General features: G+C 33.5%; 1 protein-coding gene across 1 annotated transcript in view; it reads left to right on the top strand.

Moving 5' to 3' along the window:
• The window catches only part of LOC113401492 (sensory neuron membrane protein 1-like), a 53,166-nt gene that overhangs the window by 29,995 nt on the left and 9,748 nt on the right, over nt 1–13,423 (top strand). The window contains exons 6-8 of the mRNA XM_064216543.1: nt 5,224–5,427; nt 8,094–8,218; nt 12,468–12,629. Of these exons, the coding sequence (XP_064072613.1) occupies nt 5,224–5,427; nt 8,094–8,218; nt 12,468–12,629 (491 nt within the window). The remainder of the gene's footprint in view (nt 1–5,223; nt 5,428–8,093; nt 8,219–12,467; nt 12,630–13,423) is intronic.

The following is a 13,423-nucleotide window of genomic DNA, read 5'->3' as shown; positions in this document are numbered from 1 at the left end:
CAATCGTGAAGTTACCACCGGTTCGAAATGTAGATTCTACCGACAAGAACCAGCAAGAAACTCAGTAGTTACTCATTATCAACATTTAAAAATACTGCTATGTTAGTTAATTATAAATGTATGTTATATATCCTGGAAGTTAACAAGTATCAACTCAATGCTTTTATCATCTGTAATCTTGTATCCAATAATATGCCTTCTTTACCGATGTATTTTTTACAAACGATTTGAATTTATGAAACGGCAAAGTTAAAAATGTCTGCGGAATTTTATTATAGAAATAAATAATACTTGTTTATGTGATGAAATTGTGCCAAAGTTCTAACATTGGATTGTGGTGGAATAGGCCCCAAAATATATTAGATTATTAGCAGGATTTACTTTATGTGGTTTATACGTCATACTTATAATTATTAGTAACAGCCAGAGATTTTAGCAGAAACATTGGCTCATAGCAAATCTGCGCTAATATTTCGATAAACATTTGTACAGTTCGGTTATTTGTTTTAGTTCGAGTGTTAATGTTTTGGGTTTTTTCAGACCAGACATAGTATATCCTAGTGAAGACAAACACATTAAATAGACATCTAATTTTTACTGCAAAGTGCCAATATACTTATAGATGTAAAAGGTCGTATGTAATAAATACTCAAATAATATGTCTCAATTCTTAATCTAGTCATTCTTTTTATAGTTATATGTTATATATATTTTAGTTATATCGGAAACGGTAAATAAAAATGTTAATATTCGACTAATGACGTATGAGAAAATAATCATTTTCCATTATATTTACGAAGCAGAATTTTCGCTTACGACTGACGTTCTCATGAATAAATATTAGAATTGCCGTATTTTGTCAATATAGCATCACAGCCATTATAAATAAATAATAAATATAAATAAATATTGCACAACATCACATACATTACTCTGATACCAATGTAAGTAGCCAAAGCACTTGTGTTATGGACAATCAGACGTAACGAAGGTACCACAAACGCCCAAACCAAAGACAACATAGAAAAGTAATAAACTTTTTCTACATCGACTCGGCCGGGAATCGAACCCGGGACCTCGGAGTAGCGTGCCCATAAAAACCGGTGTACACACTACTGGACCACGGAGGTCGACAATATAAACATATTGTATTGATTGTGGTCGTTATTCTGGCTTAATTAGCACCAAGAATATTTTGGTGGTTAGCATGGTGGTAATCTATATCAAATCATAATATATTTTGCTCAACTACATTCTTGGGAGCTCTTTTGAATCGTTAATACACAGGATTAAATTATTTTGACACCACCGGTTCGGACTGTAGATTCTAATTAAAACAACCGACAAGAAACTACGTAAAACTTGCTGTGAAATAATGAAATACAATTGAGTTGTTATATAAATATGTATGTACTTATGTATAGAAATATGCGAATTGGTAATTATTATAAATATATTTAATAACTGTGTTTCCTGAGTATTACAATCTGGGCCACTTCTAGACAAGCACGTTCCTAACACTTCGTAGGTACCATCGCCTGATGGTACCAAATGCTATATAGGCATATGGCTGAGAAAAAGTCCAAATCCAATATAAAAAAATTTAAAGGTCTTGCGTTCAATCAACTGTAAGTGGGTTATGGTTACCGTAAGATCTATTGACCTGTGATTTGGAAGTCAAATAAGGGGCTACTTTATAATTCAAGGGTAATTGGTGTAACCGAACGAGTTAAGTTACGTCACTTTAATTTCTCGCACCTTGAGTAACGAACCATTAAGGTCCCAATATGTCACATAATGAAAAATTATTAATTAGCGAGACTGATAATTCATTTAAAAAAAAAATCTTCAGAACTTTATAGAAAAATAAATTAAAAGCATTTCTTACGATTACAAAACCAAAATATACTTTATTGAGGTAGGCTCTCACAGGCTATCATTACACTAACAGCCTGTAAATTTCCCACTGCTGGGCTAAGGCCTCCTCTCCCTTTGAGAAGAAGGTTTGGAGCATAACCACCACGCTGCTCCAATGCGGCTTGGTGGAATACACATGTGGCAGAATTTTGTTGAAATTAGACACATGCAGGTTTCCTCACGATGTTTTCCTTCACCCCCGAGCACGAGATGAATTATAAACACAAATTAAGCATATGAAAATTCAGTGGTGCCTGCCTGGGCTTGAACTCGAAATCACCGGTTAAGATGCACGCGTTCTAACCACTGGGCCATCTCGGCTATCGCAGGTTTCGAATGTAGATCCTAGAAACACAACTTCATTCTTTCCCGACAAAAATGTAAACCTATAAAAATGTAACATTTCTTTAACAGTATACCACATCTACTATAGGAAATAGTTGTCATGACCCAGACGTGAATCTTAACCGACGATTCTGAGTTCAAAGCCGAGTAAACAACGGAACAATTGCTTAATTTGTGTTTATAATTCTTCTCTTGCTCGGCGGTGAAGGGAAACATCGTGAGATATCCTGCACGTTGGGGAGGAGAATAAAAAAATAAAAGATACGCAATGAAATAAGTAACAGACTGTTGCTTTTTAAACTGAAAATCTTAAAACGCATTAATGGTAATAAATTAAAGTATACCATGTATATTTTTAGAATTGGAATTTATATTTTAGTTCAACACCATTCAGACCACGCCTATATATATATATATTAACATAAAAAACAGATATTTAAAAGATAATATTGATAAAATTAGCGAATACTGTTTGAATAACGTATATAGCTGTATAGGGCTAATGTATTATGTATAAAATTACATGTCAATACAAGATCATTGACCTGTGCTTTACGAAACTAAAGTTGAAGGGTACGTCTATTTATTAGTTCTGTCAAGTTGTCCGTCTGTTAAATAATTAAATAACGATTACTGCGGAATCGATATTCAAATGTTATTTAGAAATAGTTAAGAATTATATGGAAAGGTTGGACGTGATGAATACGAGGAATAAGAAATGTTCTATGTAAACATTATTCTCAGTAATAATATAGAATGGCATAGTTTTCCATATAATTTGACGTAGGAAGGTCTCGTGTGCACTTGCTAAACATACATCATCATTTAAGGGGGTGAAATGTGTATATTGTTTGAATAATGTTTTGTAAATTATTTAAAAAGAAACAATGAAATGACAAGAAACAAAACTGTTATTCAATATCCCGTGTGAATTATAACAATAACAAAATATATATTTTTAATAATGTTATATAAATCTGTATATAATATAAATAAAAGGCGAGGCAAAGGTCGCCGATAGCTGCAAGCTCACTCTGCTGATGACAGCGAAAAAAACTTCGTTTCAAAAAATTGGAGAATTTGTTTTTACAGAATGCAGAATCCATATTCATTTGATAAGAATTTGAAAATTCTGCTAAAGCTTACCATAGGGTCACAATGTATCTTTTTCCCGGTGTGGTAGATCCTGGGCTGTGCAATATATTTGGTAAAGCCGAGCTAGTCCTGTGTTTAGAACATGACTTGGTAGTTTTTTGTGCAAGTGCATTGGGATAGGTTCCTAATCATTATATATATTTTATCGTCAAACAGCAATACATACTATTGTTTTGTTCTGGTTTGAAGGGTGAGTGAGCCAGTATAACTGAAGACACAAAACACATAACATCTCAGATCCCAAAATTGGTTATGCATTGAAAAGTAATGTATTGTAATATTTTAATTGTTGAATATATTTATTGCTGATTTTATTGCCGAAATTGCGTTTTCGACTCCGAGTTTCAAGTGTCATTAACTACTAAATTAAAATTAGTAAATGTACTTTTCATGTTTCCCTTTAGTTTCTGAGTAATTTCGTAACATACAAATTACTTCATCATTATAATATTGAACGTATCGTATCTGATACGTGTACGTACTGGTTACTTTTCCTTTTAAACAATTAATATGCTTATACGCACGGACAGTATTGGATTGCGTCAGAATCTTAAGATTTCTTAAGAATAATCGCACGAGAATTATTTTTATAACTTGCTAATTGATACGTAGTTTGAAGTTGAATGACGCTGGCTATTTCTAGGAAATTGTGTATTTTGCGTAATTAGTTGGTGACGCTTCAAGTTTGAAATTAACTTACTGTAATATACTGTCATAGCCCATTGCTGAGGGTTTTTATGAAGAATGTTTAGACGTTATCGCGTCACGCCATTTGATTAAGGAAATGAATGATAATATTTAGTAGTATGGTTTTGTGCAAGCTTGTTGGGTAGGTACCACTCATCATATATTCTACCGCCAGGTAGCAATCCTAAGTATTTTTGTGCTCCGGTTTAAAGGGTGAGTGAGCCACTTACACAAGGGTACAAAGACGATCACATCTTAGTTCTCAAGGTTGGCGGCGCATTGGTGATGTAAGGAATGGCTAATATTTTTTACAGGGCCATTGTCTATGGGCGGTGGTGACTACTTACCACCAGATGGCTCACTTGCCCGCCTACCTACATATTTCATAAAAAATACATAAACAATTAATGTTTTTAATAACTTCATTATTAAAAATCCTCTACTCGAATGTGCTTTAATAACAGTAACAGAAAAGTAAAAATAACATGATATATATTTTTTTACTGCATTTGAAACAAAACGGCTTCCATCACACTCGAGTATCGAGTCTATACTTATTCTAAATAAAAATTATAAATGAAACACACAAGCAAACACAATAAATATTATTATTCATTGCCCGGATGCGAACTTGCAATCTACTATAAATATCTAAGAGATCAATCGACGGCACTATTAGTCCTTTTGTAGGACTAAGATTAGATGGTATCTAGTATCATGTTTTCCTCATAACAAAACATGGCGTTAGTAATTTATATCAATTATAACAATTAAAATCTACTAAGATCGCTCACTTAAGTCACTTTAGGTATTGGAGATGTGACGAATACAAAAACCAACCGACCATAGCTTCGTAGGCTTTGTAAGAGTTATTACTGAGTTCTTACTGGATCTTCTCGGTAGAATCTTCCGACCGGTAGCTTTAAATTTAACTTAACACTGTTACATGATGATACAAAAGTACTTTAATGAACCTACTTGAATAAAGAATAATTTGATTTTGATTTTAAATGTTTTTTTAATAAAAATCATTGTACACGTAAAGTTGGTTTACGCTAAGATATAATATTTGAATAGTTGATAAAAAACGTGTTATTTATATATTTTAATCTTCTCCAGGCAATCAGTACGCTTTTGGCAGATCACATGGGCTACTTCGCGAATGTCGGAGCATATTACTCCATATCTGCACTTGGATCCAAGTTGTTCATGAATATGACAGCGGAAGGATTGCTTTGGGGCTACGACGACCCTATCGTGACGATTGCAAGCCGGCTTCTTCCTGGCTGGATCGACTTTGGAAAGATTGGCATCATGGACAGAGTGAGTAGTTTGAAATTAAGGTATAGCTACTGCAATAATCTGATGGTACTTTAGTAAAGTGTAACCTGTGAATGCTCATTGCTGGGTTTAGGCCTTTGGAGAAGTCTTGGATATTATTCGACATTTATATGTGTTAGATTTTCTTTCGACATGTGCAGGATTTTTAACGATGTTTTCCATGCATGAGTAAGACCATGAGATGAAATAAAAAAAAACAAATAATCGGTATATCTTGGGACCTTTGGGAATATTCTCAAAATTAAGGTTTTTAACCCTTTCCCTCTTTTAGATGGATCACTTTAATCATTATTATATTATTACAACATACTTTTATCTGATTCATGAGTAATTACGGTATAAAAAGGGACTTTTTTGAAACGGTTAACAAACTTGATCTACATTTATTACAAGGTCATGTATATTTTCTCACTGCACACTTGTTTCTCTGAACACCGTTTAATATGCGATTACCGTCAGCGTCATTATAGCACCTTGAAGTGCCAAAAATATAATTATTATTTAATGAATCGTACTTGAAACTGTTTTTGTATCTATCTTTCGCTCGAATTTGTCCCCAAGTTTAAAGTAATTTCGAAATAGTCTCGAACATTCTAGAGTTTTCCAGGTGATTTAATTTAATGGAGGAATTATGAGGGAATATAGTGTACATGCTTAAATTATTTTTATATCTACTTAGATAGAGTATCGCACTACAAAAGAACTATAACCAACGGACCAACTTAATAATCTTGGTGTGCGTGACAGCTACGATTATCAAGATAAGATAAGCTTGACACTCGCCTACTTTACTAGTGTGCGTGATCAACGTTTGGCCACTATGTTTTCGACGCGTTCTAAGATTTGATAGTCTTAACATATAAATAATCCAAGTGTACATGGTTGCACTAAAATACGAGTCAGTAAATCTCGACTGATAACAGTTCATCTTCATCAGATGCTGTTGAGTTTCCATATTTATTTCTAAAATACCCATTACCAGTGACCTAGGTCTATTTGCAGTAACAGCACAGACCTTCGTGATATACATAAATGGAAGTGAAAGTAGATGCGTCTACATTCATTGAAAATAGTGACCGCTTGCATAAACTGAGATATCACCTTGGAGTATCGTTCAAGGCATGTTGCTGATATGATCCCGATATGTAATTTACAACAAAATTGTCACTATGATAAAAATCTTAATGCTGTGATAGTGTAGTGGCAATGTCATCCGTAGAATATAAATAATGAAATTATATCATTTAAAAAAACTAACATTTTATATATACATAAAACTCACTGTTCGAAGTCTGGACTAAATGCTTTCGACAATTCGAAGCGATATCGAACTCTGCTATCGTCTAATTTATTCAAAGATTGCACGCGTGATGGATTGGAAACATAAATATATCATCGCCGAACATTTTGGTCTTTTCTAAAAACGAAATCGACAATTACTGTCGGTCTCTGTAATGGCGACTTCTTTGTTCGTCATCCGAAAAGGGCTATCTAGCAATTAAATTATACTTTATCAGATAATGAGTTGCTTCAGGCCCAAGGACGTAAAGTCTTAGTTTCCATATTTGGTGGCGCATAAGCGATGTAAGGATTGTTTAATATTTCTTACGACGCCCAATGGCCAGTGATGATCACTTTTCATCAAAAGGTCCTGTCCCTGTACAACATACAGGCCTCCTTAGCTATTATAATTTACTTTCTGTAACAAATGTCACTTGGAAGGGACTGCTACAGCGATACAAACATTCATTCCCATTTAACCTACTTTATACTCTGTACTATGATAATATGTTATAAATAATATAATGATAATAATCCATGATTCGGAACTCAATCCACTAAGCGATGGATTTGCAGGTTAAGACATAATCTTAGAATAACTTTCACCGCGTGCAGGTTGCCTCATTGCGTTTTCTGTCACAGAGTGATGAAACGCATGTGCAAATAAAGGTCTTGGCATTTAATTAAATTATCTGCTTTTTTTAATACTCTGTGTATTAATTAACTTTTGAAGATTTTCTCGAATATTAAGCAATCTTGAATACTTGCACCGAATTTATAATATACTATATTCAAATAGGCTCTCTCTTCCTACGAGAACCTTTATATTCTTATTTTATTAGAGGATCACCAACTCAGTAGTTATTCCTTCTCATCATGATCATGTTCAAGGCGATCAATTATTTTGTTTTAATAATATCTATACGATATGGCCCGAGATGGCCCAGTGGTTAGAAAATGTGCATCTTAACTGATGATTTCGGCTTCAAACCCAGACAGGCACTACTGAATTTTCATGTGCTTTATTTGTGTTTATGATTCATCTCGTGCTCGGCGGTGAAGGAAAACATCGTGAGGAAACCTGTATGTGTCTAATTTCAATGAAATTCTGCCACATGTGTATTCCACCAACCCACATTGGAGCAGCGTGGTTGAATATGCTCCAAACCTTCTCAAAGGGAGGCCTCCTGCCTTAGCCCAGCAGTGGGAAATCTAATGTAAATGTAATGTAAATATCTATACGACACTTCGACATTACAGTCTATTAAAAAACAATGTCTTAAGGATGTAGCAATTCACGCTAAATCTTTTGTCATATAATATTGTCCATGTTGGTAGTATTATTAATCAATATCTCTTCTTTGCAGTTTTACGCCCAAAGAAAGGAAGAAGTTGAAGTGGAGCTGAGAAACAAATCCCAAAGATATTCCATAAAATCTTGGAATAAGCTGCCCGGACTTCCTGAACAAGGATATACTGATTGGAATACGAGGTACGGAACGACCCACTTAGATGTACATATATTACAGTCAATTTTACACAAGCTTAACAAGTTGCATTCGTTTTGAAGCTAAAAAAGTATACCACACAAAAATATACACCTTAAGATATAATATTTACACATTTTATTAACGTGATAGTAACTCTTGATGAAATTTGCTGCTCTCGATAGCCAACGACCGACCTCTAATATGCGAGCGAACCCACTGGCGACGATTAGTGTCAAATCAACAATCCGAAAATAGAAAAAAAAAACAAAAACATTTATTCGTCACATCAAGAATGTTAATTAATTAAATCATTAACTCTGATATACTTTTAGGTATGTAACCATTAGCTAGGGAAATACCGCATATATGTCCGCAGCATTAAAGGATTGCCGAAGTATGTATCTTATGCCATTTAATGTTTATAGACACTGGGACACTTAGCCATTATGTGGTCGTAACTCATTTGTCTTGCAATCCATTAGACAAACAGCTCTTCCATTTTTATTCCTACGGACAGTTATTTAGAAGCTATTGTCTAGAATTTTTACAAGTCAAGTCGAACAAAAATATTTTTTTTTAATTAAATACCAATTCTCATGTAATAAAAACAAACAAGTTTGATAAATTAAATGAAAATACAATCGAGTACAGCTGATAATTTATTATCTTATTTAGATACAAGACCAAGTATTTTGAAAGAACTCCTAATACTTAATATGATATCAAAACGATCTAGTTCTGCTTAAAATGCCTAAAAATCAAGTACCGTAGATTTGTCGAAACTATCGTCAGAATCGTTCTGTTAATATGAAAGTTTAAATAAATTGAAGATCAGTCGTAGTTCAAGTTATGATGTTTGTTTACTTTAAATAAGTCATCGGATTTGGCTGACTAATAATTGTCGGGCTACAATTATATATCCTGTTGAAATTCCGCGGCAACTACGCAGATCATTTTATAGTCCACTAGTTTCTATATATTATTATTTTATATAATTTCTATATCTCAATAAATCATTTTTAGGGTTCCATACCCAAAGGGTAAGACGGACCCTATTAATAAGAATCTGCTGACCAGGCTGTATCTCATGAATCGTGAAACACTTGAAATTTTCACAGATATATATTATATTATTGTTGTCGCTATAACAACACATACTAAAAACAGGATAAAATAAATATTTAAGGGAGCCCATTACAACAGACATGATTTTTTGCCGTTTTTATAGATAATGGTACGGAACCCTTCGTGCGCGAGTCCTACTTGCACTTGGCCGGTTTTTTTTTTAATTTCAAGAAGGAAGGCAGACTGACTGTTATATCCCTTGCGTTTGTAGTTACACTGGGTCACTCACCCTTCAAACCGGAACATAACCATATTGAGTACTGTTGTTTGGCGGTAGAATATCTAATGACTGGGTGGTACTTACACAGACGGGCTTGCACAAAGCCCTACCACCAATTAAAAGCTAATATTTCTACAGCGGCAATGTCTATCGGTGGTGACCACTTAACAGGCCCAGTTGCTCTTTCGCCTACCGATTATATAATATTATCATTGAATGGTTTTCATATCTTAATGTATCTATTCTTTGTCACAGTTCTTGGAAAAATCCGATTTACTACGCGCTTCGACCAAATGCGTATTAAGATGACTTTATCAGACAAATCAATAAAGTAATTATATTGAACTTTGCTACAACTCAATCATTAAATTGTAATCGAGTATAATTACTTACGTTTAAAATGTATTTTCAAATGATTCATAATGTTTTTTTTGAACTGTTATTACGCGGAGACCTTGACTCCATCGGTTTATTGACTAACTTTATTAAGTAAATGCTAACTTAGAGGACTTTCCGTTATAAACATTGAATAATTTCGTACGTAACCGTGTCTTTTAAGTATAAATATTAACTTTTTCTTTACAAGAGTACTTAAAATAAGATCCTTTTCTTCCTTGAATGTTTCCGGTGTATGATTGCAAAGTCGTGTAAGGTATATTTTTAAAAAAATTGACGTATATCTTTATTTCAAAAATATATCTCAACTAAGCACAGTTTGAAACAAAGTTTGTAAATTTTCATGATATTATTTTTGATCACTCGTTTACTATTGTTTATATTCATACTTATCTGGTATATATCTTATATTATAATATATAAAGTCACTTTGTTAGCCTTAAGTTCAGGTAGATATCATCTATTATATTTGCTGATTTGAAGACTTAAGGAGCAAGTGTTGCAAGCACAAAGGACATAACATTTTAGATGTCGAATTATGTAAGTAAGGGTATACTGTAGGTATACTTTAAGTACCAATCTGATCATCTACCACCTGAATCACGTTAGATCGTCTTGATGACAAAATCATAAATAGATTCATATACTTAATATGTTGTAAAGCAACATTGCCCTACTAAAGAGTTAGTGACTCCGTGCACTCGAGTGACAGGCGTTCCGTATTTGTGTTTGCGTTGTGTTAACACTGTGCGTGTCACAATAGTGTATGTTAAATGTCGAAAAACACACGTTTATAGGTACCGCGTATTGACTCTTTCGTCATTCAGAGATTCGCGACCTTTTTTGCGTCATAAATAATCGGTCTATATTATTATCCTAAAGTGCTGCAAGTTAAGACGTGATTAGCTGACGTTTATCGTTGTGGACTTTTCTCTAAAAGGTTAGTTCGATGTAAACGGCGTTTGATATCACATTACGCCCGCTAGAGTCGTGCGACATGCCTTTATATTGAATCTTTCTGATCTCCTCAGACGTGTAGTCGCTGTCGATATATCTTCCTATTGTTTGGTTGATTTTAGTATTATGATGTCCATTTTTTTATTTCCGGGCTGCACCACAATCAAATGTCATGATTATTATGTATGTTTTCGTCATCTTTATTAATTTAATTTATTTTTTCTTTCTTGTTTATCCATGACGGGGTCAACTCATTTATCAGGTAATTTAAGGATTTAGTCTAGAATTTTTATTTAATGCCCGCTTCATCAACGCCTTTGTCGCGTCGTCACAGTCGTCGGTGTTGCCCTTTAATAGATTTGAATCTCTTTATATAGAGCGGATCTGCTACACTTGTATGACCTTATAGTCCTTAAAAGGCATAGGAAAATTGTCTTGGTTAGTGTTCATGAAAAGTCATAAGTAATGAGAATTGTGATTATGTTTTTTGCAAAGGTCAGCAATTTTCAAACGGTATTTGGCATTTAACCGTAATTTACGCGCCTTTAGTGATAACAAGGCAATGCACTAGTAACAATTATCATTGCATTGATAATATTAAAGGCTATATAGAGATACACGGATACATACGTCACATTGTAAACGTTTTACTAAACATACAATCTGATTCCACACGTTGATAAGCTTTTGGAATGAAACGTCGTATGACGATAACTGGGTTTCTTGCCAGTTCTTCTCCATAGAATCGATATTCTGAAGCGATGGTAGCTTTAATTTTAATAAAATTCTTTAAAACTATTCAAAATTATCTGATTGAAGTATATTTTGAAATGATAAGTACAGTAACGTTAGCAAAGTTATCGAAGTTATTTGTTTTAGCAATACGTTAAAATTGATAATTTGGACGAATATTAGTGTTAACTGGTGCACAGTTTTAAATGAAAAGGGTGTGTGTTCGTAGAGTACAAGGCTTAAATCATTATGTACTCTTTTCAACAATTTGTTATAATATATGTTTTAAGAAATAAATGTACTATTTATTTAATCAATTTCTTTGTCATTGATTTCCTGTTACTACCCATAAATACAGTCTCGTAACGTGAAGAGTTCAAGCACAGAACTAAGACCTCAACGTGTCTACGTACGTTAAAATATTATTAATGAACCAACCACACATCGCTTACGTTCAAAAATATTCGCTAATAATTAACTCAATTATGATTCATTTATTCAAAAGATTTTACTACCTATTTGTAATCGAATTTAAAAGACAAAATTTCCTAGAAACCGTCCAAAAAGTTTTAGTGTGATTTTTGTAAGAGTATTCAAATGCGTTGTTAACCTTTTTTATTATATATATATTATATATGTTTATATTATTATAAAAATAGGTATATACAATGTAAAATGGTCTAAACTTAATAGGAATTGCAGGAAATAAATTAATTGAAGAGACAGCTATTCACACTCATACAAATAAAAACACATAAATTAATTTGCCATCTCCAACCTTTGCGGCCATCATAAAATTTATATTTGTTTTAATCCAACAGCATACTCTGCAACCGTGTGAAAGGAACCTACGAAGGCCTAATGTTACCTCCGAACATTGACAAGAGTTTGGATCTCCCAGTGTTCAGGAAGCAAGCTTGTCGCGTCTACCCGTTCATCTTCCAAGAGGAGAGGAAAAGTCAGTACGGATTTAATTTGTACCGGTGAGTTCCTTTTTGCACAAAATGGACGAAAGATTGCGTCACCTGATTGCCACCTTGTGACTGTAGTTACACTGGCTGACTCGCCCTTCAAACCGGAATACAACAATACTATTGCTTATTAGATGACTATATCTGATGACTAGGTACCCAATCAAGTATTATCTGCAGTACCTTAAGCTAAAAGTTTTGGTTAAGCTGATAGTTCCATCGCGATAAAAAAAGCCGACATAGCCCATTGGTTAGACGAGGTGAATCTTAACAAAGATTGCAGTGTTAATTCTGCCCAAACACCACTAAGTCGTGAGATAACTTGACAACCTGACTAATAAAATGTTACACACGTGTATCCGTATTAGAAGAGTGGAATCATCTCCAAGACTTCTTCATAAAAGGAGAGGAGGCCTTAGCCCAAGCACTGGGACACTACAGTTAGTTACTTACATATTCCTCTGATCTTAAATATTTTGAGGCCCTTTCTGTCTATAGACCGTTGAATTTATTTTAAACTTAAGCAATATAGTGAATAATAAAATACACGAAGAAGTTCTATAAGAATGTTAAACAAACCTACCTAAACAAGTATTGTGTTACGATGTTATATTATATATGATTTTTATATATTTCAAGAAACAACACCATTTTTATTTAACAACGTTTCTTTATTTGAAATGAAATCGTATTTACACAGGTGACGAAATTTCGTAAATATTTTTCTAATTAATGATATAAGAGTTTTAATTATAAATTGATTTAAATATTTTTAGTTCTATCTGTATCATAAATCAATATGATAT

Source organism: Vanessa tameamea, chromosome 12 (assembly GCF_037043105.1).
Source record: "Vanessa tameamea isolate UH-Manoa-2023 chromosome 12, ilVanTame1 primary haplotype, whole genome shotgun sequence".
In the NCBI taxonomy this organism is placed as follows: Eukaryota; Metazoa; Arthropoda; class Insecta; order Lepidoptera; family Nymphalidae; genus Vanessa; species Vanessa tameamea.
This window is presented reverse-complemented; position numbering and strand designations above follow the sequence as displayed.